Raw genomic sequence first — 27,375 nt, 5'->3', positions numbered from 1 at the left:
GTGTGCATTATTCTGCATGCCCTCAGGAGCAGTCTGTATATTGTATATTAGATTGTAAGCTCCTAGGACAGGGTGTACATTATTCTGCATGCCCTCAGGAGCAGCCTGTATATTGTATATTAGATTGTAAGCTCCTAGGACAGGGTGTGCATTATTCTGCATGCCCTCAGGAGCAGTCTGTATATTGTATATTAGATTGTAAGCTCCTAGGACAGGGTGTACATTATTCTGCATGCCCTCAGGAGCAGCCTGTATATTAGATTGTAAGCTCCTCTTGAGCAGGGTGTATTTGTCTTTTCCTTTGCCTGAGCTTATAATACATGTAGATATACAGCAATATGCAGCAGGACAGACGTGATCCAGGGAAATATCCGATCGCCACCACTGGGGTCAGGAAGGAATTTTTTTCCCCCCTGAGGCAGAGCTCTCCGGGGGGTTTCTTCGCCTTCCTCTGGATCTCTGGTTCCAGTGGCTCTCAGTGGGTCCTCAATGACCACATCCAGTTCTGTGGTCTCTATGGAGCCTGACCTGAGAGTCATTGTGATCAGGGTTTAATTTCTTAAAGGGCCAGTAATATTTTTATTACAATGTTGCTTATTGCTATTCCAATAATAAATAAAAAGAAAGAAAATAAAAGTGTCATGTGAGTTTTTTTGTCTTGACTTTTTGTGTTTACACCGTTACAATGATGGAAGTGACCATTACTACCCTCAATATTCCTGAAGTAGAACCAGGAATTATGGGGGCGCCATTTACAGACGGCAGACCACGTCTATCTCCACCCATTGTGGTATCATAATGTCAGCTCCTGTCCCAAGTTACATTACAAGTGTTATGGGGGTCGATCTCTGTGATGGGGGCAGGGCACTAAAATAGTATATGTCCTACACAACAAACTACCTGATCGAAGACTGAAGAGCGGACACAGAGCCGCCGAATACAAGAGACACAAGCAGAGTCTGACTGTGGTGCCAAGTGGCCCCCCACTATCCAACTCCATGGCCCCACGTTTCAGCTTCATGCAAATATGACGTTATTCTCAATTACAAATATATATAACAATGAACGGGGTAGATTGGTAAATGAATAAGATTCTGCCTTTGTCTGTACATAGTGAGTCAATTATATTGTGCCAAGTGCGGCTCATATAAGAGGGTGGTGGACACTCTTGCAGGGCCGGCTCCAGGTTTTTCTGGGCCCCGGGCGAAAGAGTCTCAGTGGCCCCTTTAACACATACCACGATTCATGATGCACAGATACCGCAGAGAAATATATATATATATGACGCGCCCCTGGGCCTGTGTCGCGCTGCGTTGCGCACGCGGGAGCTTACCCGGAGCCGGATCTCTTGAGGGTTGTAGTCTCGTGGCGGTAATCCGGTTCGTGCCCAGGGAGTCAGACTAAGTGGCGCTGTATTAGCGGTAGATGTTGGACGACTACGCCACCCGTTGAGTACAGCTAAGGAGCTGCTGCTGCAGGGCAGACCGCTGAGGCCGGTGGTAGGATTGTGCAGCGTGATAGTATACCCAACGGGAGGGGTATGGCCTCAGGGCAACCGACGTGGATGATGGGGGTAGCAGGAACCACTCAGAGACGGTACGGTGTAGTTCAGGGTCTTTACTGGTGACAACGATAGACCCTCCCGGAGTACTGGCTAGCGATTGGGGCCTGGTCAGTCCTTGAGCAGATGGGATCTCCCCTGGCCAGGCGGAGTTGTAGGCCTCCCAAACTAACGATACTCTTCTGGCTACCTTGCTTGAAGCGGGTATAAGTAGCCCACGTCCCTGAGTGTACCGTGTGGTGCTCACCCGTATGGCCGGTGACTCGGGGCCTTCTAGTAGCTTCCGCTCCACAACGGCGGTGCTGGTCCCACACGTGTGACCGTGCCTTCGGGTTTCTGGGCCAGAGGACCTGCAATCCCTTGCCGGTCGGTTTCTGCTGCTGGATAGGAGTTAGTCCGCACAGCCTCGGACTCCGGGTCCGGTGATAACTTCTCAGTCAGGGCGAGCTCTGCAGCTGCCAGCCCCTGACTCCTTGTAGCACTGCTCCCACAGAGCTCCTGATGTTCTTTTCCTATATCTGCTTCTCTTCTCTGTCTCTACTTCTTCTCTACTCACTAAACCTGCCTCAGCCGTAGGTTTATATAGGGGAAGTTCTTCCCCTCCCAAGACTGGGCAGGAGGTGTGGCATGCACAGGATCCCTGACCAAGAGACCTCCCACCTGCTCTCAGACATAACATTGCCGTTACTGTGGAAACCAGACCCCTGGGGTGCCACATTCCCCCCTAGTGAAATTTAGTACTCCGGGACTAAACATATTTTTAGAAAAACATAACAAGGTATAAACAATAATAATACAATAAGAAAAACACATAAAGATGGTTACGGCGTGTCCGCAACCGGGTGCAGTCTTTGAAGAAAAGCAAGGTGTCCATTTCACCAAAACAGGGAGACGTAGCCAGGTAGGGGTCTGTCCTGCCCCGAGTCCTTAACAGTCTTTAGTCCGTCCTGGGTTACGCTCCAACTATACACAAAGGATTCCCGGTAAATCCACCAAGGACTCCTATAAATAACTAGAAACACATAATTATACACAAGCAACAAGAAAAACAGGTAACCACAAATAAAACAATTTATACACTTCAAATCCTCCAACGTGCGGGTAACTGGCCTCTAGTGGCCCTAGTGGACCTACGGAGCTGACTGTCTAGCCCTGAACTACAGGGTGTAGGAGCTGTCAAGGGTAAACTGGGCAGCTGTCTACCGGCTCTTTGACTCACTAGGGGTACGGCAGGCTCACTATAAGCAGAGGGTTGATTCCCCTGTTCTGCTTGTGTGGAGTCTTCTGCCTCCTGGACCGGCTGCTCTTCCAGCTCTACCTGTTGCTCCTTAGGCACTTGGGATGCTGGTTGGAGGAACGTGAGGACGGGTACCACAACTGCACCATTGACTTGAGTCCAGGACCGAGGGAAGTCTCCGAGCACAGTACTAACCATATCTTCCCTTTCCTCTACGGGTCGATGGTCTTCTTGTTCCTCTTCAGGGTTCCGTAGCTGTTCAGGACACTTCTTCAGGTGATCCCGGGATACAATGGCTATGGTCTCCCCTCCGTCTTTACTGATGGTACAGACTTTCGGGTTCTCGTGGCTTGAGGGCAGTACGGTGTACGGGTCCTTCTCCCACTGGTCGTCCAACTTGTGGAGCCGTCTTTTCCTCTTCAAGACCTGCTCTCCGGGTACCAGGGGAACAGCAGGAGCATACTGGTTGTAAGTTTTCTCTTGTCTTTCCCTAGCCTGACAGAGACTTCGCTCCACGCTCTCCTGTACTTTCCGGTACTGCTGCTGCCTCTCTGTGTCCCAGTCTGCTTCTGGTGAAGTGTCCTCGGGTGTCAGGACTCCCATTTCCAGGTCAACAGGTAACTTACCAGGTCTCGCCCTCATTAGGTAAGCCGGGGTACAGTTGGTGGAACCTACCGGGATGTGGTTGTATAGGTCCACTAGATCGGGCAGCTTCTCAGGCCACAGACTGCGTTCTTCCAGGGGCAACGTTTTCAGGAGATCCATTACCACCTGGTTCATTTTCTCACAAAGTCCATTAGTTTGCGGATGATAGGGTGTCGTCCTTATCTTCCGGCAGCCATACAGATTGCAGAATTCCTGGAAGACCTCCGCTTCAAAGGCAGGTCCCTGGTCCGTCAGCACTTGGTCCAGGTTGATTGCAGCGGCGGCAGATGGGTCGTCCGTCCTCGTTGTATCGGTCGCTGGGTCTTCCTCTGGCCGGTGGGGTCCTCCTTGGTCGACGCCACGGGATGTCCTCCGGTCCGGATGCCAGCTGGATCTTCCCTGGAGTGGAAACCTGTAAAGACTGCACAGTTCGGGTTAGCGCAGCAACGCTTTTAGCTAGCTCTTGGACCTGATGGTGCAGGTCTGGAGCCGGGTCATTGTTCAAAGCCTGCGCATCAGCTCCCACAGGCCCTGCCGACAAGGGCGCCGCCTCCTGGTGGTAAGTGGTAGTGGGGCGTCTGGGGGTCACAACGCCACCTGGTGCCGGTTCTCGAAGCACCCGGATGGCTCTGTCCTTGAACTGTGCAAATCCCAGATGAGGGTCCTGTAAGGCCATTGCCCGCAACTGGGTTCGGTGGGCATTGCAATATAAACCCTCTATAAATTGTTCAGTCAACAGCCTGTCCTCGTCTCCCACGCCGTCAGGGTCGGTCTGCTTAATGGCTCTCAGGGCCTCTTGTAGGTTCAGGGCATAGTCCCTTATACTCTCATGTGCCCGCTGTTTGCACCCGTAGAATCTAAGCTTGATCTCGGCTGAGGTGCGGGTATCAAAGGTGTCCCTCAGCCGGGTTAGTATCCCTGCGACAGTCCTCCCCCCAGGTGGCCAGGACTTTACCTCCCTTTGGGCTGCTCCGGTTAATTGGGCCACCAGGATGCTCACTTTTTGCTCCTCTGTGAGGGGGTACACCTGGAAGAGGCTATCCTCTAAAGTCTTTTCTCTAAAGTCATGCAGGGTATGTGACTCCCCTGAGTACTGGGGTAGCCAGGCTGCCCCCGGGATATAGGGCATGGTGAAAGGCATGACCGCAACAGCGGTGGCGCTGGCGGGGGTTGAAGCGGTGAAGCTCTCCTCCGTATCCGACATCCTTCTCCCCCCTAGTGGACCGTGGCCTACCTTGCGATGATCCTCTTCCGTAGGCCGCGGCTCCGCAGTGGATTGTCAGGGTTGAGGACCTTCCGTCGCGCTCCTGTGACGTCGGCGTCTGCTGGGCTCCTTCCAGGACCTTACGCAACGTCCGGACGTGAGGCGGGGCTTCAGTTCTCGCGCGCTTTCGGAGTCCACGCCCCTCTTCTTCCCGCGCGGCGTCCTCAAGATGGCGTCCAATGGCGGGAAAACTCCACGTATGGCGGGAAGAAGGCCGAAGATGGCGCCGGATGGCGGGAAAACTCACCACAGGTAAGTTTGAACAGTCTTTTTCAGGCACGCAGTACCCGGTGGTTGCGGGCACGAAATCCTGCCGACTACGCCAAAAGTTGACGCGCCCCTGGGCCTGTGTCGCGCTGCGTTGCGCACGCGGGAGCTTACCCGGAGCCGGATCTCTTGATGGTTGTAGTCTCGTGGCGGTGATCCGGTCCGTGCCCAGGGAGTCAGACTAAGTGGCGCTGTATTAGCGGTAGATGTTGGACGACTACGCCACCCGTTGAGTACAGCTAAGGAGCTGCTGCTGCAGGGCAGACCGCTGAGGCCGGTGGTAGGATTGTGCAGCGTGATAGTATACCCAACGGGAGGGGTATGGCCTCAGGGCAGCCGACGTGGATGTTGGGGGTAGCAGGAACCACTCAGAGACGGTACGGTGTAGTTCAGGGTCTTTACTGGTGACAAAGATAGACCCTCCTGGAGTACTGGCTAGCGATTGGGGCCTGGTCAGTCCTTGAGCAGATGGGATCTCCCCTGGCCAGGCGGAGTTGTAGGCCTCCCAAACTAACGATACTCTTCTGGCTACCTTGCTAGAAGCGGGTATAAGTAGCCCACGTCCCTGAGTGTACCGTGTGGTGCTCACCCGTATGGCCGGTGACTCGGGGCCTTCTAGTAGCTTCCGCTCCACGACGGCGGTGCTGGTCCCACACGTGTGACCGTGCCTTCGGGTTTCTGGGCCAGAGGACCTGCAATCCCCTGCCGGTCGGTTTCTGCTGCTGGATAGGAGTTAGTCCCCACAGCCTCGGACTCCGGGTCCGGTGATAACTTCTCAGTCAGGGCGAGCTCTGCAGCTGCCAGCCCCTGACTCCTTGTAGCACTGCTCCCACAGAGCTCCTGATGTTCTTTTCCTATATCTGCTTCTCTTCTCTGTCTCTACTTCTTCTCTACTCACTAACCCTGCCTCAGCCCTAGGTTTATATAGGGGAAGTTCTTCCCCTCCCTGGGCAGGAGGTGTGGCATGCACAGGATCCCTGACCAAGAGACCTCCCACCTGCTCTCAGACATAACATTGCCGTTACTGTGGAAACCAGACCCCTGGGGTGCCACATATACATATATATATATATATATATATATAGTACAATGCCAAAGATTTCACTTCTTGCGTTACATGAGCGATATCTATTGTAAATTCCACAATAGCTCAGAAACTGGCGAATCGCTCCATACAGAATACTGGGCCCCATAAAATGCTCCATACAGGATACTGGCCCCATATAACGCTCCACCCAGAATACTGACCCCCATATAACGCTCCATGCAGGCTGTTCCCACCACATAATGCCTCATGCAGGCTGTTCCTCCTACATAATGCCCCACGCAGGCTGTTCCCCCCTTATAATGCCCCATGCAGGCTGTTCCCCCCTTATAATGCCCCATGCAGGATGTCACCCACCCTTATAATGCCCCATGCAGGATGTCACCCACCCTTACAATGCCCCATGCAGGATGTTACCCCCCTTATAATGCCCCATGAAGGATGTCGCCCCCCTTATAATGCCCCATGCATTATGTCACCCCCCCTTATAATGCCCCATGCATGATGTCACACCCCCACCCCTTACAATGCCCAATGCAGGATGTCACACACACCCTCCCTTATAATGCCCCATGCAATATGTCACTCCCCCCCTTATAATGCCCCATGCAGGATGTCACTCCCCCCCCCCCTTATAATGCCCCATGTAGGATGTCACTCCCCCCCTTTAATGCCCCATGCAGGATGTCACCCCCCCTCCCTTATAATGCCCCATGCAGTATGTCACTCCCCCCCTTTTAATGCCCCATGCAGGATGTCACCCCCCTTATAATGCCCCATGCATTATGTCACCCCCCCTTATAATGCCCCATGCATGATGTCACACCCCCACCCCTTATAATGCCCCATGCAGGATGTCACTCCCCCCTCCCTTATAATGCCCCATGCAGTATGTCACACCCCCTTACAATGCCCCATGCAGGATGTCACACCCCCTTATAATGCCCCATGCAGGATGTCACCTCTCCCCCCCATATAATGCCCCATGCAGGATGTCACTCCCCCCTTTATAATGCCCCATGCAGGATGTCACCCCCCCTCTTATAATGCCCCATGCAGGATGTCACCCCCCTTATAATGCCCCATGCGTTATGTCACCCCCCCTTATAATGCCCCATGCATGATGTCACACCCCCACCCCTTATAATGCCCCATGCAGGATGTCACTCCCCCCTCCCTTATAATGCCCCATGCAGTATGTCACACCCCCTTATAATGCCCCATGCAGGATGTCACACCCCCTTATAATGCCCCATGCAGGATGTCACCTCTCCCCCCCATATAATGCCCCATGCAGGATGTCACTCCCCCCTTTATAATGCCCATGCAGGATGTCACCCCCCCCTTATAATGCCCCATGCAGGATGTCACCCCCCTTATAATGCCCCAAGCAGGATGTCACACCCCCTTATAATGCCCCATGCAGGATGTCACCTCTCCCCCCCATATAATGCCCCATGCAGGATGTCACTCCCCCCCCCTTATAATGCCCCATGCAGGATGTCACCCCCCCTTATAATGCCCCATGCAGGATGTCACCTCTCCCCCCATATAATGCCCCATGCAGGATGTCACTCCCCCCCCCATATAATGCCCCATGCAGGATGTCACACACACCCTCCCTTATAATGCCCCAAGCAGGATGTCACTCCCCCCCCTTATAATGCCCCATGCAGTATGTCACTCCCCCCTTTTAATGTCCCATGCAGAATATCACATCCCTCTCCCTTATAATGCCCCATGCAGTATGTCACTCCCCTCCTTTTAATGCCCCATGCAGGATGTCACACCCCCCTCCCTTATAATGCCCCATGCCTCCATACATTTTAAAAAAATCAAATACTCACCTCACTTCTCACCTGCTGCCGCTGCTCCAGACCCCTCACCTGCGTCGCCGGCGTCTTTCTGCTCTGCGCTGTGACGGCTCAGGAGAGAGCACGGTGGAAAGCGGTCACCACGTCCTCTGACCTGAGACATCACAGTCAGAGGACGCAGAAGAGACGGGAGCTGCTGCAGAGGCCCGGGAAGACGTAAGTATTGTGCCGCCGGCTGCCGCGGCCCTGAGCAAGCTAGGGGGAGCGGGCGCTGACACAGCTCTCCTCCGCTCACGGGTCCCATAGCGCCTGCGGGGTGCCCGACAGCGAGTGGCCCCCCCGCCCGCTCATGGGCCCGGCACTTGCCGGGGTGCGCCAGGTGCTGACGCCGACCCTGTACTCTTGCACAAGGGCCTACTGGAGGATTCTCCTGTTCTCCTGTGGGCCAGTCCGAGCCTGACTGTGCTATACATAATAAGGCTACATTCCTGCATTGAGCATGTCCTATTCTGATCCTCAAAATCAGATCACAACTGGACGTTCTCTGACCCTCACAGATCTTATTCTCAGATCCGTGATTTTCATGGATGTGTGAATGGACCTATAAAACTGTACGAGTCCGTGGACCATCCGATAAAAAAATCTGGCAGCACACGGACATTTCACACAAATGTGAGAATGTGACCTAAGGGATTTTACAGATAACATTATCACTCCAAGTCACACAGTGCAGATACAGAATAATATCTACATCCAGGCACTTACCGCTGACGTCTCATCTGATCAGAGCCGGTTTCTGCTGCTTCTTCTCCGTCTGGTCAGACCTTCATGTCGACATCTCCCAGCCACGACTCGTCTGGTCACCATGATCCTCCAGCCTAGAAAATAACAAGGTCACATATATTGTATATATACACGTGTTTCCCCCACACTGCGCCCCTGAATACAGATATGTACCCCCCCCCAATTAATATACTATTAGCCACTTATAGAAAATACACTGAATGTACCGGCACATATTAATCCTAATATTTAGACCCACAATTTGTCAGGTCCATAAATAGTGTTGTGCTGGTTATACGGACCCATGTAGAATGGCAGACCATTCAGAAAATTATATTATACAACAAGAGAACATCCGAATAACAAGTCAAACGGAAACTAGATTGAATCAGCATAAAAAACCTTTATTATGAAGTAGAAGGGTTAGGTGGCACTACATGCACCAGCATGACCGTACCAAGATGCCAAGTAAACAATCATTAGTAATGCACAGAAATATAAAAATTCATTTGTTCCTCAAATGGGACCAGCAGCAGCAAAGGGAAACATATAATGGAATAAAAAGAACATAGTTCCATAAAGATTACCTATGTAGCAAGAGCCTCATCAAATGCTTAAATGATGACAGATTATAGCCTATATACAATTCTCATATAGGACATGAAGAGACAGGAGTAAATACTCACTCAACGGGTGTACACCTCAAATTATGTACGCATATGTGTAATATTAAATAATTACCATAGAAGTGTACAACTCCTATGAGGATCTAAATGATAGTCCCTAAGCGTTAATAGCTAACACATAATTAGAGATGAGCGTTGTTCTACTCGAACTGTTCGCCAATCTCAAATTCGAGCTGTTTTGGGCGGTGTTCGAGCCGGTCGGCGAACACGAACAATTTGAGAAAAATTTGGCTGTTCGAGGTTATGTTCGATAACTGTTCGTGCACCAAAATCATAACTGGATTTTTTCTCAGTAATGATGAAAATTAATGTTAATACGCAGTTTGAGTGTACAGCGGGGCGGGGGGAGGGGCAGGGGATGGATCTCTGCAGGAACAATGAAGATCTCCATTTTTTTTTCTCTTTCCCGCATTTGCAGTGGGGAGGTGCAATCTGTCAGCCTATCAGCAGCGCACACACGGAGCGAAGTGCTTTTTTTCACACAAGCAAGGGCATGTGTGATTGGCAGTGTATGTCACATGTCCTTGCCCTATAAGACCAAGCCATTTTCCCCGTCGCCACCATTTTCTCACTGCTGCAGCTGCGTGTTAGACGGCACCGCTGTTGCTGTGTGCGCTATACCTTGTTAATTTCAAGCCAATTTTCGCACAAATATACAGATAGCTTGGGAGTAGGGAATAGTTGTGATTGCAGTCCTTTTAAGGACTAGGTTACAGCATTTCCTACGACTTTTATCAGGCAGGTCTGTGCTCTTAAATAGATAGGTTGTGGGAGTAAAGACTAATTGCAATTGGAGTCCTTTTCAGGACTAGGTTACATCAGTTCCTATCAGTTTTTGCCAGGCAGGTCTGTGCCAGTGCTGTGCAAGTTTTTTTCACAGCATTTGGCTGAATCTAGCAAAGCTAATCCTTTTTGGCCTATTGCAGAGTGTGTTAGTCAGTGGAGTAGCCTATCTGTGTTGCAAGATATACCACCTGTGTATAGAATACCAATTTTTTTACTGCACCTAGTGAAGTAAAATCTTTTGGGCATAGCATCATTCTATTAGTCCATCTATACTGACCTCCATCAGGTTGCAAACTGAATATAATTTTTTTCTGCATCTAGCTCTGAAAAAATATTTGGGCTTCTAGCGGTGTGTGGGACTTGGTCTATTAGTCCATCTATACTGACCTCCATCAGGTTGCAAATTAAAATTAATTTTTTTCTGCATCTAGCTCTGAAAAAATATTTGGGCTTCTAGCAGTGTGTGGGATTTGGTCTATTAGTCCTTCTATACTGACCTCCATCAGGTTGCAAATTAAAACTAATTTTTTTCTGCATCTAACTCTGAAAAAATATTTGGGCTTCTAGCAGTGTGTGGGACTTGGTCTATTAGTCCATCTATACTGACCTCCATCAGGTTGCAAATTAAAATTAATTTTTTTCTGCATCTAGCTCTGAAAAAATATTTGGGCTTCTAGCAGTGTGTGGGATTTGGTCTATTAGTCCTTCTATACTGACCTCCATCAGGTTGCAAATTAAAACTAATTTTTTTCTGCATCTAACTCTGAAAAAATATTTGGGCTTCTAGCAGTGTGTGGGACTTGGTCTATTAGTCCACCTATACTGACCTCCATCAGGTTGCAAATTAAAAATAATTTTTTTCTTCATTTATCTCTGAAAAAATATTTGGGCTTCTAGCAGCGTGTGGGACTTGGTCTATTAGTCCATCTATACTGACCTCCATCAGGTTGCAAATTAAAAATAATTTTTTTCTGCATCTAGCTCTGAAAAAATATTTGGGCTTCTAGCAGTGTGTGGGACTTGGTCTATTAGTCCATCTATACTGACCTCCATCAGGTTGCAAATTAAAAATAATTTTTTTCTGCATCTAGCTCTGAAAAAATATTTGGGCTTCTAGCAGTGTGTGGGACTTGGTCTATTAGTCCATCTATAATGACCTCCATCAGGTTGCAAATTGAATAAAAATTTTTTCTGCATCTAGCTCTGAAAAAATATTTGGGCTCCTAGCAGTGTGTGGGACTTGGTCTATTAGTCCATCTATACTGACCTCCATCAGGTTGCAAATTAAAAATAATTTTTTTCTGCATCTAACCCAGCCAATAGTTTTGGCCTAATACCACAGTTTGGCCACTCAGCTCTGCTCGGTTACCATCCATTGTTTTTTTGTGCAAACAACTCCAGAGTTGTGAATTAGTTAACCACCAAAATGAGTAGAAAAAGGCCTGCTGCTGGTGGAAAGGGGAATAGGCGTGTTGGGAAGGGGAAAAAAGGTTGTGTCCGTGGGGTAGGTGCAGAAGAAAGACCATCTTCCAGCCAAACTAAAATGTCTACTTCTTTTAGCGGACAATGTGATAAGATCCCTTTCTTACGGCCACGCCAATCGCTACAAATTCCAGATGAGGCACAAAAACAGCAGGTGCTTCAACGGATATCAAGTGCTCCTTTAAGTGGGCTCTCCTCCACATCAACTTCAACATCACAAATACTCCAGTCCTCAAAGGTGTCACCCCAATCGCACTTGCTTCCTCACAGCTCCCAAATCTCCAGCTGCCCGTCTGAGTATGAGGTAGAACAGATGGTTGAGTCTGCAGAGCTGTTTACTCATACTATAGCCTGGGAATCAGAGGTCGACTCCAGCGCTTCTGTGAATCCAGACGAGGAAATGATCTGCACTGATGCCCAGAATCTTTATGAGTCGGATCCAGGACCAGACGCAGAAGGTTCTGACCATAATGTAGACCCTCATTCCCAAACTGTAACTCCTGTTGGTGGAGACAATGAGGAAGACGATGATAAGACTCAAATACCTGATTGGAGCGACAACTTTAGTTTTTTGTCAGGGCAGGAACAGGTTGGCTCTGAGGATGACGGGTGTGATAACGCACAGGGTGATGATGATGAGGTCGGAGATCCCACTTACTGTCAACCCACAGTCAGCCAAGAGATGAGGTCAGCAGAGGAGGTGGAGGAAGATGCTAGTGACGACGAGGTCAGGTTGCGCCTTACTGGACAGAGACGTAGTACTGGAAGCACGTCAACAACTGCATCCTCAAACACAACTCTGCCTCTCACCACAAGTCGTGGTGGCTCTTCAGGTCGCATGGGTGCTAAGCCTTGCATAGCCTGGGCATTTTTTCAGATCGATAAAGATGACCCAACTCGTGTTATCTGTAACATTTGTCAGCAAAAGCTAAGTAGAGGCCAAAAAATACATAGTTTGAGTACTTCATGCATGAACCGGCACATGGACATGAAGCATAAGTTGCAGTGGGAAGCTCAGTGTGCTACAATGCGGTCTAGCCGGCCGGGCCAACCACCGTCTGCCATATCTTGTGCATCCGCGGCCTCTTCATCCTCTGTGACTGGGGGGACAGCAGTCACACCTGTTTTGGGGCGCAGACCTGCCACCTCTTTACCCGCAACAGCCAGCGTGATTGGCAGGTCATCATTTTCTTTGGAGGTGGTAACACCAGCTGGTCTTGAGCGCTGTCCGACATCGATAGCACCACCTTTGGATCAAGGCAACCTAACATGTCCGCCTGCATCTTCCTCACAGACCGGCAGTTTGCCGGGGACACCCTTATCAACCCCGTCTAAGCACAATAGCCAGCCCTCGGTCCCTCAGATGTGGACAAGTAAAAGACCATTTCCTCCTAGCCATGAGAAAGCTAAGAGGTTGAATTTCACCATCTGCAAGCTCTTGGCTACAGAAATGCTGCCTTTCCGCCTGGTGGACACAGAGGATTTTCGAGACCTTATGTCCGTCGCAGTGCCCCAGTACCAGATGCCCAGTCGGCACTACTTCTCAAAGAAAGGTGTGCCTGCGCTCCACCAGCATGTCGCACACAACATCACCGCTTCTTTGAGAAACTCTGTGTGTGACAGGGTGCATTTCACCACAGACACTTGGACGAGTAGGCATGGACAGGGGCGTTACATGTCGCTGACTGGGCACTGGGTAACTATGGTGACAGCAGGACAAGGGGCTGCTGTCCAAGTCTTGCCGTCCCCACGAGTTGTGCGTCAATCCTCTTTATGTCAAAGTTCCACCACTGCTTCTGCCTCCTCAACCTCCTCTCGGTCTTCCACCTGCACCCAAAGCCTGTCTGGTCATGCCACAAGCTTTCTAACTGCGCAGAAGGGATCCTGCACACCTCCTTACTATGCTGGCAGTAGGGCTCAACGTCATCAGGCGGTTTTTACATTGAAATGTCTGGGAAATGTGAGTCACACAGCTGAGGAGTTGTGGTCAGCTCTGGAGAACCAATTTCATGAATGGTTGTCTCCACTGGACCTGAAACCAGGGAAGGCCGTGTGCGACAATGCTGCAAACCTGGGTGCGGCCCTTCGCCGGGGCAATGTCACACACGTGCCTTGTATGGCTCACGTGTTGAACCTGGTTGTCCAGCAATTTTTAGCCCACTATCCCAGACTAGATGGCCTTCTGCAGAGGGCACGGTCGCTGTGTGCTCACTTCCGCCGTTCGCATCCCGCAGCTCAGCGACTTACATCTCTACAGAAGTCGTTGGGCCTGCCACTTCACCGGCTAAAATGCGATGTGCCTACCCGGTGGAATTCAACTCTGCACATGTTGCAGCGACTGTGGCAGCACCGACAAGCCCTGGTGCAATACGTTCTGACGTATAGCCTGGGCCAACGAGATTCAGAGGTGGGGCAAATCACGCTGGAGGAGTGGTCTCAGATCAGGGACCTATGCACCCTTCTGCACAGTTTTGAAATGGCGACGAAGATGTTTAGTGCTGACGATGCCATTATCAGCATGACTATTCCGGTGATTTACATGCTGGAGCACATGTTAAACAGAATTCGGAGTCAGGTGGTGGCACAAGAGGAGGTGGAGGAAGTAGAGGAGGAGGAGTTGTATGCGGAAGGGCTAACATCTGCAAGGTCCAGACGGTCGGCAGCACCAAGGCGGCAGGCATGTGAGGGTGGGGGAGATGGTTTTACCAGGGCGCATGGTAGCAGCCAAACTAGTGAGGAAGGTGCAGGAGCCCAGGAAGAAGTGGAGGACGAACTGATGGAAGACTCATCAGATGAGGGAGACCTTGATCACATTTCTGTTGTGCGAGGTTGGGGGGAGAGGACAGAGGAAGGAAGCATGATTGTTACCTCGCCACCAACACAACAGGGACTTGGTGCTCCTGGATGCGCAACACACATGAGTGCCTTCTTGCTGCACTACCTGCAACATGACCCTCGAATTGTGAGAATTAGAAATAATCCTGACTACTGGGTTGCCACACTGTTAGATCCCCGGTACAAAAGTAAATTTGCAGAAATTATTCCTGCCATAGAAAGGGATGCACGCATGCAGGAGTATCAGCAGAGACTGTTGCAGAATCTTACATGTGCTTTTCCACAAAATACCAGTGGTGCACGTAGTGAATCTCACAGTTCCAACTTGCCAACCGTGGGACCGTCAAGTGTTCAGCACTCAAACCGTAACAGAACCACAGTATCTGCTGGTAACATCAATTTTGCGGAATCATTTCACCACTTTTTTAGCCCATCCTTTGCAAGGCCACAGGAGACAAGAAGTCTGACACATAGTCAACGCCTAGAGACGATGGTACAGGAGTAAACATTGAAGCCACGACTGTGTCACTGGACCCTTGCTCTTTTTGGGCTTCCAATCTGGATAAATGGCCGGAGCTAGCCACTTACGCCTTGGAGATCTTGTCATGCCCCGCAGCCAGCGTTCTGTCTGAACGTGTGTTCAGCGCTGCTGGTGGTGTGCTGACAGATAAGCGCACGCGGCTCTCCACTGATAATGTAGACAGACTCACGTTCATAAAGATGAACAAATCATGGATCCGAAACGACTTTTCTACCCCTGTGTCATCCTGGGGAGAGTAAAAGCTTGATGATTGGTTAAAATCACCCTACCAACCGTTTTAAGCTTTCAAATTACTAATCATGTTTATCTGTATCTTGACTGGAAAATAATTTGGGCTTTGTAGCAGTGTGCAGCACTGATCCTATTAGGCCATCTATACTAAAGCTTCACCAGATTTAAAATTAAAAATAATTTTTAGCTGCATCTAGCCCGGAAAATAATTTTGGGGCTCCGAGATGCGCAAGGCACATAAGTGCCTTCTTGCTGCACTACCTGCAGCATGACCCTCATATTGTCAGAATTCGAAGTAATCATGACTACTGGGTTGCCACACTCTTAGATCCCCCAAACTTTTCGATCAACCTTTTCATTTTAATAAAGACCAAAAAAATGGTCATTTTTGAAATTATAAGCATTAGCAGGTTGTTAGAAACTGAAATCAAACAGTTTTCAACTCAAAACTTTATTCTAGGTGATGTTACATTTTCACATAGGACCGCTTGTTCGAAAGGAGCTTCTGAACTCTCTCGTCCATTGAATTTGTCAGGTTTTGGATGGTTTCTGCTTCAATTGTTTTGCATGAGGACAGAATACCCTCCCAGAGCTGTTGCTTAGATGTGAACTGCCTCCCGCCATCATAGACACTCCTTTTAATGATGCTCCAAAGGTTCTGAATGGGGTAGAGGTCAGGGGAGCATGGGGGTCACACCATAAGTTTGTCCCCTTTTATGCCCATATCAGCCAGAGATGCAGATGTTTTATGTGCAGCATGAGATGGTGCATTATCATGCAGAAAAATGATCTTGCTGTGAAATACACGGTTCTTCTTCTTGAACCATGGCAGGAAGTGCTGTTTGAGAAAATCCACATACATTATGGAGTTCATCTTTAGCGCCTTCAGGGATCCTAAAGGGGCCGACAATCTCTCTCCCCATGATTCCAGCCCAAAACATTACTCCACCTCCTCCTTGTTGGCGCTGTAGCCGTGTTTGCGTGGGGTGTCCATCAACCAGCCATCCTCCACTCCATCCATCTGGACCATCGAGCGCTGCACGGCACTCATCCGTGAACAAAACAGTTTTGAAATCAGTCTTCATGTAATGTTTGGCCCACTGGAGCCGTTTCTGCTTGTGTGAAGTGGATAGAGGAGGTCGACAGGATGGCGCATGCACAGCTGCAAACCTCTGAAGGACCCTGCATCTTGTTGTTCGGGGGACGTTGGAGGCACAAGCAGCTTCAAAAACTTGTCTGCTGCTATGACAAGGCTTTTTTGCCGCTGCTCTTTCAACCTGACGTAATTGCCTGTAGGAAAGAGTCCTCAATTTGCCCTTATCAGCACGCACACGTGTGTACTGTGAATCAGCTACATACTTCTTGATTGCCAAGACACTTCATCCTGATCATCGCACAATGTTGATTGTAGTCATGCCTTGACCTAAACACTCCACAATTTGTTGCTTCTCAGCAGCCGACACATCCTTTTTCTTTCCCATTTTGGCAGAAAATGTAGGCTGCTTAATAATGTGAGACAGCCTTCTTAAGTAGTCTTGCCTTTCATTGGACACACCTGCCAAACTAATTAGCACAGGTGTCTGCAATTGCTTACAGTGATATAAAGAGCCCTGACACACATCACCATCAATGAGTTTAACTGACAAACAAACAAATTCTTCCCTTATCACTCCTAAACACTTTTTGTATAATAATTTGGAACGCAGTGTACATGTGCTTTTCCACAAAACACCAGTGGTTCACGTAGTGAATCTTACAGTTCTAACTTGCCAACCGTGGTCTGTATGGAGTTGTTCAATAAAGGGCCCAAAATTAAGATAACATAGATGGGAGAGGTCTCTATGAATAGGAATTCCTAAGTATTTGATACCCTGTGAGGGCCAGGCAAAGGGAAAGTTGGACTGGATGGAATCCTATATGGATTTGGGGAGGGAGACATCGAGGGCCTCAGACTTCGCTGCATTGATTTTAAAATTTTACCATGTAACAAAGTGATCTATTTCAGCCATAACAGCATGGATGGATATATGTGATTGAGTGATATATACTAGGACATCATCAGCAAATAGAGAGCACTTGTACTCGGTGCCTCCCACCTCAATCCACCTAATATTGGGGTTATGGCGAATTGATGAGAGCAGGTGCTCCGTCACTAGGATGTATAAGAGAGGGGACAGAGGACATCCCTGCCTTGTCCCATTGGTGATTGTGAAAGGTGATGAAAATGTTCTGACGCACCCCCTGGGCCTTGGGACACCCGGAGCCGGACCCTTTTTGGTGGATGCTGGTGGTTGTAGTCTTCGTGGCGGCGATCCGGTTCCGTGGCTCAGGGCGGTCAAACCAGTGGCGGAACTATTTATGTGGTTTTGATGTTTAAATGTCCGACTACGCCACCCGTGGATTGCGGTCAGAGTGAACCGCCGCTACAGGGCAGACCGCTGAGGCTGGTGTTGTGGGTGCAGCAGAGCGTAGCATAACTCCCCACGGGAGGAGTATAGCCTCAGGGCAGTGTATGCGGAGGATGGGGGTGATGGTGCAGGGCAGCAGCAGTAACGACACGGAGTCAGTGATGCAGTTCAGGGCCTTTACTCACAGTTCTTATTATCCAGACCACGTCTGCAGGTAACGGCTGCCCACGTCGTACTGTGCTCACCAGGTGAGGGGCTCAGACAACTCCCAGATAACTTTGGAGCGCTTCACAGGACCCCCTTTGTGTGTCCTTTGTCTGGCCTTTCTTACCAACACTTCTGTCCGGCTGCCTTGGGCCTCCTCTTGGTAAACTTGGCGCCAGTTTCCCTGACCCTATGTGGTGCCTTCCTAGCGGGTGGAGCAAGGGGCTGCGCCACATAAAATGTCAGAGCCTCCGGTTTCTAGCTGAGGGTCGTTTCCTGCCTCCACTAGTTCGGGGACCGGTCTCCCCCTTTGGCCTGACCCCTCCACGCAGGTGGATTCGGGCGTGCGGTGGCGACTCGCCCGTCCGCACCCCTGGGATCCCTTCATTCCTCGTTCCTGGAGCCTTCTCCGCTCCTCTTCCTTCCTTCTCCCTCTTGCAGGCCTGGGCCTCTGTTACTAGGCCCGCCTCCGGAGCAGAGCTCATGCAGAGCCCCTGCTCCCTGCCACTTCTGCTCAGACTTCTCTGCACTTAACTAAGATGGTGCCCACCTTTTATACTCCCTTCTCAATGCACCCAGGAACTGCTTCCTCCCTGCTCCTGCACTGCAGGGTTCCCCTTCCTCAGTGTTCCCTCCCCTCACTCCAGCCAGGGACAGGGACTGTCGTGCCCATCTCAGGGGCATATTGGTCGCCCTGCCCCACGGCAATGTGGTGTAATGCATGCAGGTGTCGGGTCCTGATCCACACTCCATCCTTATCTGAGAATGAGATATCACACCTCTGGGTGAGGTGCAATACGTCTGTAGCAACCGAGCCCTCGGTGCTACAGTTCCATTTATCTTCAGCCTAGGTGACGTATTGTGATACAGGGCCGTGATTTTGGCTATAAAAGGGTCCCCTAGACCCCTACCCCAAGCTTTTTAAGAGAATCATATATGGCGTGCCAGGAGACTCTATGGAATGCTTTCTCAGCATCCAACGAGAGTATCTACTTACAAATTTTTAACTGCATCTAGCCCAGGAAATACTTTGTGCCTAGTAGCAGTGTCTGCTAGTCAGCGGATTATCCCGGCTGTTAAGCAAGCTACACCACCTGTAGTTTGGACACTTAATTTTTTCAAAGGAAATGCTTCGGGACCACGGGATACTTAGTGAAGAGCATCAGGAGGCACCCCAAGGCATAGGGGCTGGGACTGGCACTAGGATGCCTTGCGGTGGACAGCCGAGCTCGATCCTTATAAAAGCTTTTTAACTGCAGCAGCTTTAGTGGACGCTACTGGAGCTGGAATTACGCGGCTGCTGGCATGAGACTTGCCCTCCAATAGATCCTTGTAAATGGATTTAAAGTGTATTCTTTTAAATTAGAGGGACAATTTAAATTAAAAAGCTTAGAGCTGCCTCCACCACAGGGGGGCTCTCTCGACCCACCAGCGGACAGGCACCAGTATTGGGAGAGGGGGGCTGGCCGTCAGGGTTCACCGCGGCTCTGGCACAAACCCGGCGACACGGAGGTGGCATGGGCAGGAGCGGACTGGCCGTGTCGGCTTCTCACTTTTTGGATTTTAGAAGGGCATGACATGCCTATATCTGTGTCTCCACCTCCTTTTACTCCTCCACCTCTTTTCTTTTCGCATGACTATATGTACTTGTCACTTTTCCATGTGTTAGTTGTGTCTTCTGAGCAGTTTGTCAGCTTTTGGACACCTTTGAAGGTGTTTTCTATGTGTTTCTATGTGTTTTTGTTTGCCTGCCATTGGTTTTAACGGTGTTCGAAGGTGTTCGACGAACAGTTCGACGAACAGTTCGGCGAACACACGGGTGTTCGACGAACCGAACCGAACTCGAACACTACGGGGGTGGCTCAACACTAGTCTGGAGGTTATATCAGTACTGGAGCGTTATAAGAGGCTGATATCAGTCACATATGATGTAATGTCTGGAGGTTATATCAGTACTGGAGCGTTATAAGAGGCTGATATCAGTCACATATGGTGTAATGTCTGGAGGTTATATCAGTACTGGAGCGTTATAAGAGGCTGATATCAGTCACATATGATGTAATGTCTGGAGGTTATATCAGTACTGGAGCGTTATAAGAGGCTGATATCAGTCACATATGGTGTAATGTCTGGAGGTTATATCAGTACTGGAGCGTTATAAGAGGCTGATATCAGTCACATATGATGTAATGTCTGGAGGATATATCAGTACTGGAGCGTTATAAGAGGGGCTGATATCAGTCACATATGGTGTAATGTCTGGAGGTTATATCAGTGCTGGAGCGTTATAAGAGGCTGACATCAGTCACATATGGTGTAATGTCTGGAGGTTATATCAGTGCTGGAGCGCTATAAGAGGGGCTGATATCAGTCACATATGATGTAATGTCTGGAGGATATATCAGTGCTGGAGCGTTACAAGAGGGGCTGATATCAGTCACATATGGTGTAATGTCTGGAGGTTATATCAGTACTGGAGCGTTATAAGAGGGGCTGATATCAGTCACATATGGTGTAATGTCTGGAGGTTATATAAGTACTGGAGCGTTATAAGAGGGGCTGATATCAGTCACATATGATGTAATGTCTGGAGGTTATATCAGTACTGGAGCGTTATAAGAGGCTGATATCAGTCACATATGATGTAATGTCTGGAGGTTATATCAGTACTGGAGCGTTATAAGAGGCTGATATCAGTCACATATGATGTAATGTCTGGAGGTTATATCAGTCCTGGAGCTTTATAAGAGGCTGATATCAGTCACATATGATGTAATGTCTGGAGTTTATATCAGCACTGGAGCGTTATAAGAGGCTGATATCAGTCACATATGATGTAACGTCTGGAGGTTATATCAGTACCGGAGCGTTATAAGAGTAGCTGATATCAGTCACATATGGTGTAATGTCTGGAGGTTATATCAGTACTGGAGCGTTATAAGAGGCTGATATCAGTCACATATGATGTAATGTCTGGAGGTTATATCAGTACTGGAGCGTTATAAGAGGCTGATATCAGTCACATATGGTGTAATGTCTGGAGGTTATATCAGTACTGGAGCATTATAAGAGGCTGATATCAGTCACATATGATGTAATGTCTGGAGGTTATATCAGTACTGGAGCGTTATAAGAGGTCCTGATATCAGTCACATATGGTGTAATGTCTGGAGGTTATATCATTACTGGAGCATTATAAGAGGCTAATATCAGTCACATATGATGTAATGTCTGGGGGTTATATCAGTGCTGGAGCGTTATAAGAGGGGCTGATATCAGTCACATATGGTGTAATGTCTGGAGGTTATATCAGTGCTGGAGCGTTATAAGAGGGGTTGATATCAGTCACATATGGTGTAATGTCTGGAGGTTATATCAGTACTGGAGCATTATAAGAGGCTGATATCAGTCACATATGATGTAATGTCTGGAGGTTATATCAGTACTGGAGCGTTATAAGAGGCTGATATCAGTCACATATGGTGTAATGTCTGGAGGTTATATCAGTACTGGAGCGTTATAAGAGGCTGATATCAGTCACATATGGTGTAATGTCTGGAGGTTATATCAGTACTGGAGCATTATAAGAGGCTGATATCAGTCACATATGATGTAATGTCTGGAGGTTATATCTGTACTGAATCGTTATAAGAGTGGCTGATATCAGTCACATATGGTGTAATGTCAGGAGGTTATATCAGTACTGGAGCGTTATAAGAGGGGCTGATATCAGTTACATATGATGTAATGTCTGGAGGTTATATCAGTACTGGAGCATTATAAGAGGCTGATATCAGTCACATGTGATGTAATGTCTGGAGGTTATATCTGTACTGGAGCGTTATAAGAGGGGCTGATATCAGTCACATATGGTGTAATGTCTGGAGGTTATATCAGTACTGGAGCGTTATAAGAGGCGCTGATATCAGTCACATATGGTGTAATGTCTGGAGGTTATATCAGTACTGGAGCGTTATAAGAGGCTGATATCAGTCACATATGGTGTAATGTCTGGGGATTATATCAGTACTGCAGCGTTATAAGAGGGGCTGATATCAGTCACATATGATGTAATGTCTGGAGGTTATATCAGTACTGGAGCGTTATAAGAGGGGCTGATATCAGTCACATATGATGTAATGTCTGGAGGTTATATCAGTACTGGAGCGTTATAAGAGAGGCTGATATCAGTCACATATGATGTAATGTCTGGAGGTTATATCAGTGCTGGAGCGTTATAAGAGGGGCTGATATCAGTCACATATGGTGTAATGTCTGGAGGTTATATCAGTACTGGAGCGTTATAAGAGGCTGATATCAGTCACATATGATGTAATGTCTGGAGGTTATATCAGTGCTGGAGCGTTATAAGAGGGGCTGATATCAGTCACATATGGTGTAATGTCTGGAGGTTATATCAGTACTGGAGCGTTATAAGAGGCTGATATCAGTCACATATGATGTAATGTCTGGAGGTTATATCAGTACTGGAGCGTTATAAGAGGAGCTGATATCAGTCACATATGATGTAACGTCTGGAGGTTATATCAGTACTGGAGCGTTATAAGAGGCTGATATCAGTCACATACGATGTAATGTCTGGAGGTTATATCAGTACTGGAGCGTTATAAGAGGGGCTGATATCAGTCACATATGGTGTAATGTCTGGAGGTTATATCAGTACTGGAGCGTTATAAGAGGCTGATATCAGTCACATATGATGTAATGTCTGGAGGTTATATCAGTACTGGAGCGTTATAAGAGGGGCTGATATCAGTCACATATGATGTAATGTCTGGAGGTTATATCAGTACTGGAGCGTTATAAGAGGGGCTGATATCAGTCACATATGCTGTAATGTCTGGAGGTTATATCAGTACTGGAGCGTTATAAGAGGCTGATATCAGTCACATATGATGTAATGTCTGGAGGTTATATCAGTACTGGAGCTTTATAAGAGGGGCTGATATCAGTCACATATGATGTAATGTCTGGTGGTTATATCAGTACTGGAGCGTTATAAGAGGGGCTGATATCAGTCACATATGGTGTAATGTCTGGAGGTTATATCAGTACTGGAGCGTTATAAGAGGCTGATATCAGTCACATATGATGTAATGTCTGGAGGTTATATCAGTACTGGAGCGTTATAAGAGGGGCTGATATCAGTCACATATGATGTAATGTCTGGAGGTTATATCAGTACTGGAGCGTTATAAGAGGAGCTGATATCAGTCACATATGGTGTAATGTCTGGAAGTTATATCAGTACTGGAGCGTTATAAGAGGCTGATATCAGTCACATATGATGTAATGTCTGGAGGTTATATCAGTACTGGAGCGTTATAAGAGGCTGATATCAGTCACATATGATGTAATGTCTGGAGGTTATATCAGTACTGGAGCGTTATAAGAGGCTGATATCAGTCACATATGATGTAATGTCTGGAAGTTATATCAGTACTGGAGCGTTATAAGAGGCTGATATCAGTCACATATGATGTAACGTTGGGAGGTTATATCAGTACTGGAGCGTTATAAGAGGCTGATATCAGTCACATATGGTGTAATGTCTGGAGGTTATATCAGTGCTGGAGCATTATAAGAGGGGCTGATATCAGTCACATATGATGTAATGTCTGGAGGTTATATCAGTACTGGAGCGTTATAAGAGGGGCTGATATCAGTCACATATGATGTAATGTCTGGGGGTTATATCAGTACTGGAGCGTTATAAGAGGCTGATATCAGTCACATATGATGTAATGTCTGGAGGTTATATCAGTACTGGAGCGTTATAAGAGGCTGATATCAGTCACATATGGTGTAATGTCTGGAGGTTATATCAGTACTGGAGCGTTATAAGAGGCTGATATCAGTCACATATGATGTAATGTCTGGAGGTTATATCAGTACTGGAACGTTATAAGAGGCTGATATCAGTCACATATGGTGTAATGTCTGGAGGTTATATCAGTGCTGGAGCGTTATAAGAGGCTGACATCAGTCACATACGGTGTAATGTCTGGAGGTTATATCAGTGCTGGAGCGTTATAAGAGGGGCTGATATCAGTCACATATGAAGTAATGTCTGGAGGTTAAATCAGTACTGGAGCGTTATAAGAGGGGCTGATATCAGTCACATATGATGTAATGTCTGGAGGTTATATCAGTACTGGAGCGTTATAAGAGGCTGATATCAGTCACATATGATGTAATGTCTGGAGGATATATCCGTGCTGGAGCGTTATAAGAGGGGCTGATATCAGTCACATATGGTGTAATGTCTGGAGGTTATATCAGTACTGGAGCGTTATAAGAGGGGCTGATATCAGTCACATATGATGTAATGTCTGGAGGTTATATCAGTACTGGAGCGTTATAAGAGGCTGATATCAGTCACATATGATGTAATGTCTGGAGGTTATATCAGTACTGGAGCGTTATAAGAGGCTGATATCAGTCACATATGATGTAATGTCTGGAGGTTATATCAGTCCTGGAGCTTTATAAGAGGCTGATATCAGTCACATATGATGTAATGTCTGGAGGTTATATCAGTACTGGAGCGTTATAAGAGGTTGATATCAGTCACATATGATGTAACGTCTGGAGGTTATATCAGTACCGGAGCGTTATAAGAGTAGCTGATATCAGTCACATACGGTGTAATGTCTGGAGGTTATATCAGTACTGGAGCGTTATAAGAGGCTGATATCAGTCACATATGATGTAATGTCTGGAGGTTATATCAGTACTGGAGCGTTATAAGAGGGGCTGATATCAGTCACATATGGTGTAATGTCTGGAGGTTATATCAATACTGGAGCATTATAAGAGGCTGATATCAGTCACATATGATGTAATGTCTGGAGGTTATATCAGTACTGGAGCGTTATAAGAGGGGCTGTTATCAGTCACATATGGTATAATGTCTGGAGGTTATATCATTACTGGAGCATTATAAGAGGCTGATATCAGTCACATATGATGTAATGTCTGGAGGTTATATCAGTGCTGGAGCGTTATAAGAGGGGCTGATATCAGTCACATATGGTGTAATGTCTGGAGGTTATATCAGTGCTGGAGCGTTATAAGAGGAGCTGATATCAGTCACATATGATGTAATGTCTGGAGGTTATATTAGTGCTGGAGCGTTATAAGAGGGGTTGATATCAGTCACATATGGTGTAATGTCTGGAGGTTATATCAGTACTGGAGCATTATAAGAGGCTGATATCAGTCACATATGATGTAATGTCTGGAGGTTATATCAGTACTGGAGCGTTATAAGAGGGGCTGATATCAGTCACATATGGTGTAATGTCTGGAGGTTATATCAGTACTGGAGCGTTATAAGAGGGGCTGATATCAGTTACATATGATGTAATGTCTGGAGGTTATATCAGTACTGGAGCATTATAAGAGGCTGATATCAGTCACATATGATGTAATGTCTGGAGGTTATATCTGTACTGGAGCGTTATAAGAGGGGCTGATATCAGTCACATATGGTGTAATGTCTGGAGGTTATATCAGTACTGGAGCGTTATAAGAGGCGCTGATATCAGTCACATATGGTGTAATGTCTGGAGGTTATATCAGTACTGGAGCGTTATAAGAGGCTGATATCAGTCACATATGGTGTAATGTCTGGGGATTATATCAGTACTGGAGCGTTATAAGAGGGGCTGATATCAGTCACATATGATGTAATGTCTGGAGGTTATATCAGTACTGGAGCGTTATAAGAGGGGCTGATATCAGTCACATATGATGTAATGTCTGGAGGTTATATCAGTACTGGAGCGTTATAAGAGAGGCTGATATCAGTCACATATGATGTAATGTCTGGAGGTTATATCAGTGCTGGAGCGTTATAAGAGGCTGATATCAGTCACATATGATGTAATGTCTGGAGGTTATATCAGTACTGGAACGTTATAAGAGAGGCTGATATCAGTCACATATGATGTAATGTCTGGAGGTTATATCATTACTGGAGCATTATAAGAGGCTGATATCAGTCACATATGATGTAATGTCTGGAGGTTATATCAGTGCTGGAGCGTTATAAGAGGGGCTGATATCAGTCACATTTGGTGTAATGTCTGGAGGTTACATCAGTACTGGAGCGTTATAAGAGGCTGATATCAGTCACATATGATGTAATGTCTGGAGGTTATATCAGTACTGGAGCGTTATAAGAGGAGCTGATATCAGTCACATATGATGTAACGTCTGGAGGTTATATCAGTACTGGAGCGTTATAAGAGGCTGATATCAGTCACATACAATGTAATGTCTGGAGGTTATATCAGTACTGGAGCGTTATAAGAGGCTGATATCAGTCACATATGATGTAACGTCTGGAGGTTATATCAGTACTGGAGCGTTATAAGAGGCTGATATCAGTCACATACAATGTAATGTCTGGAGGTTATATCAGTACTGGAGCGTTATAAGAGGAGCTGATATCAGTCACATATGATGTAACGTCTGGAGGTTATATCAGTACTGGAGCGTTATAAGAGGCTGATATCAGTCACATACAATGTAATGTCTGGAGGTTATATCAGTACTGGAGCGTTATAAGAGGGGGCTGATATCAGTCACATATGGTGTAATGTCTGGAGGTTATATCAGTACTGGAGCGTTATAAGAGGGGCTGATATCAGTGACATATGATGTAACGTCGGGAGGTTATATCAGTACTGGAGCGTTATAAGAGGCTGATATCAGTCACATATGGTGTAATGTCTGGAAGTTATATCAGTACTGGAGCGTTATAAGAGAGGCTGATATCAGTCATATATGATGTAATGTCTGGAGGTTATATCAGTACTGGAGCGTTATAAGAGGCTGATATCAGTCACATATGATGTAATGTCTGGAGGTTATATCAGTGATGGAGCGTTATAAGAGGGGCTGATATAAGTCACATATGGTGTAATGTCTGGAGGTTATATCAGTACTGGAGTGTTATAAGAGGAGCTGATATTAGTCACATATGATGTAACGTCTGGAGGTTATATCAGTACTGGAGCGTTATAAGAGGCTGATATCAGTCACATACGATGTAATGTCTGGAGGTTATATCAGTACTGGAGCGTTATAAGAGGGGCTGATATCAGTCACATATGGTGTAATGTCTGGAGGTTATATCAGTACTGGAGCGTTATAAGAGGCTGATATCAATCACATATGATGTAATGTCTGGAGGTTATATCAGTACTGGAGCGTTATAAGAGGGGCTGATATCAGTCACATATGGTGTAATGTCTGGAGGTTATATCAGTACTGGAGCGTTATAAGAGGCTGATATTAGTCACATATGATGTAATGTCTGGAGGTTATATCAGTACTGGAGCGTTATAAGAGGGGCTGATATCAGTCACATATGGTGTAATGTCTGGAGGTTATATCAGTACTGGAGCGTTATAAGAGGCTGATATCAGTCACATATGATGTAATGTCTGGAGGTTATATCAGTACTGGAGCGTTATAAGAGGAGCTGATATCAGTCACATATGGTGTAATGTCTGGAGGTTATATCAGTACTGGAGCGTTATAAGAGAGGCTGATA

At 47.3% G+C, this 27,375-nt stretch overlaps 1 protein-coding gene across 1 annotated transcript in view; it reads right to left on the bottom strand.

The window, feature by feature from the left end:
- Nucleotides 1-1,728: 1,728 nt before the first annotated feature.
- The window catches only part of LOC141206881 (uncharacterized), an 85,962-nt gene continuing 60,315 nt past the window's right edge, over nt 1,729-27,375 (bottom strand). Inside the window, exons 3-4 of the mRNA XM_073664249.1 lie at nt 8,599-8,711; nt 1,729-2,573 (exon numbers count right to left, since the gene is read on the bottom strand). Coding sequence (XP_073520350.1) covers nt 8,617-8,711 — 95 coding nt within the window. The 3' untranslated portion in view covers nt 1,729-2,573; nt 8,599-8,616. The remainder of the gene's footprint in view (nt 2,574-8,598; nt 8,712-27,375) is intronic.

Source organism: Phyllobates terribilis, unplaced genomic scaffold, assembly GCF_046119375.1.
Source record: "Phyllobates terribilis strain yellow unplaced genomic scaffold, ASM4611937v1 Scaffold_143__1_contigs__length_4665640, whole genome shotgun sequence".
NCBI classification, from domain to species: Eukaryota; Metazoa; Chordata; class Amphibia; order Anura; family Dendrobatidae; genus Phyllobates; species Phyllobates terribilis.
This window is presented reverse-complemented; position numbering and strand designations above follow the sequence as displayed.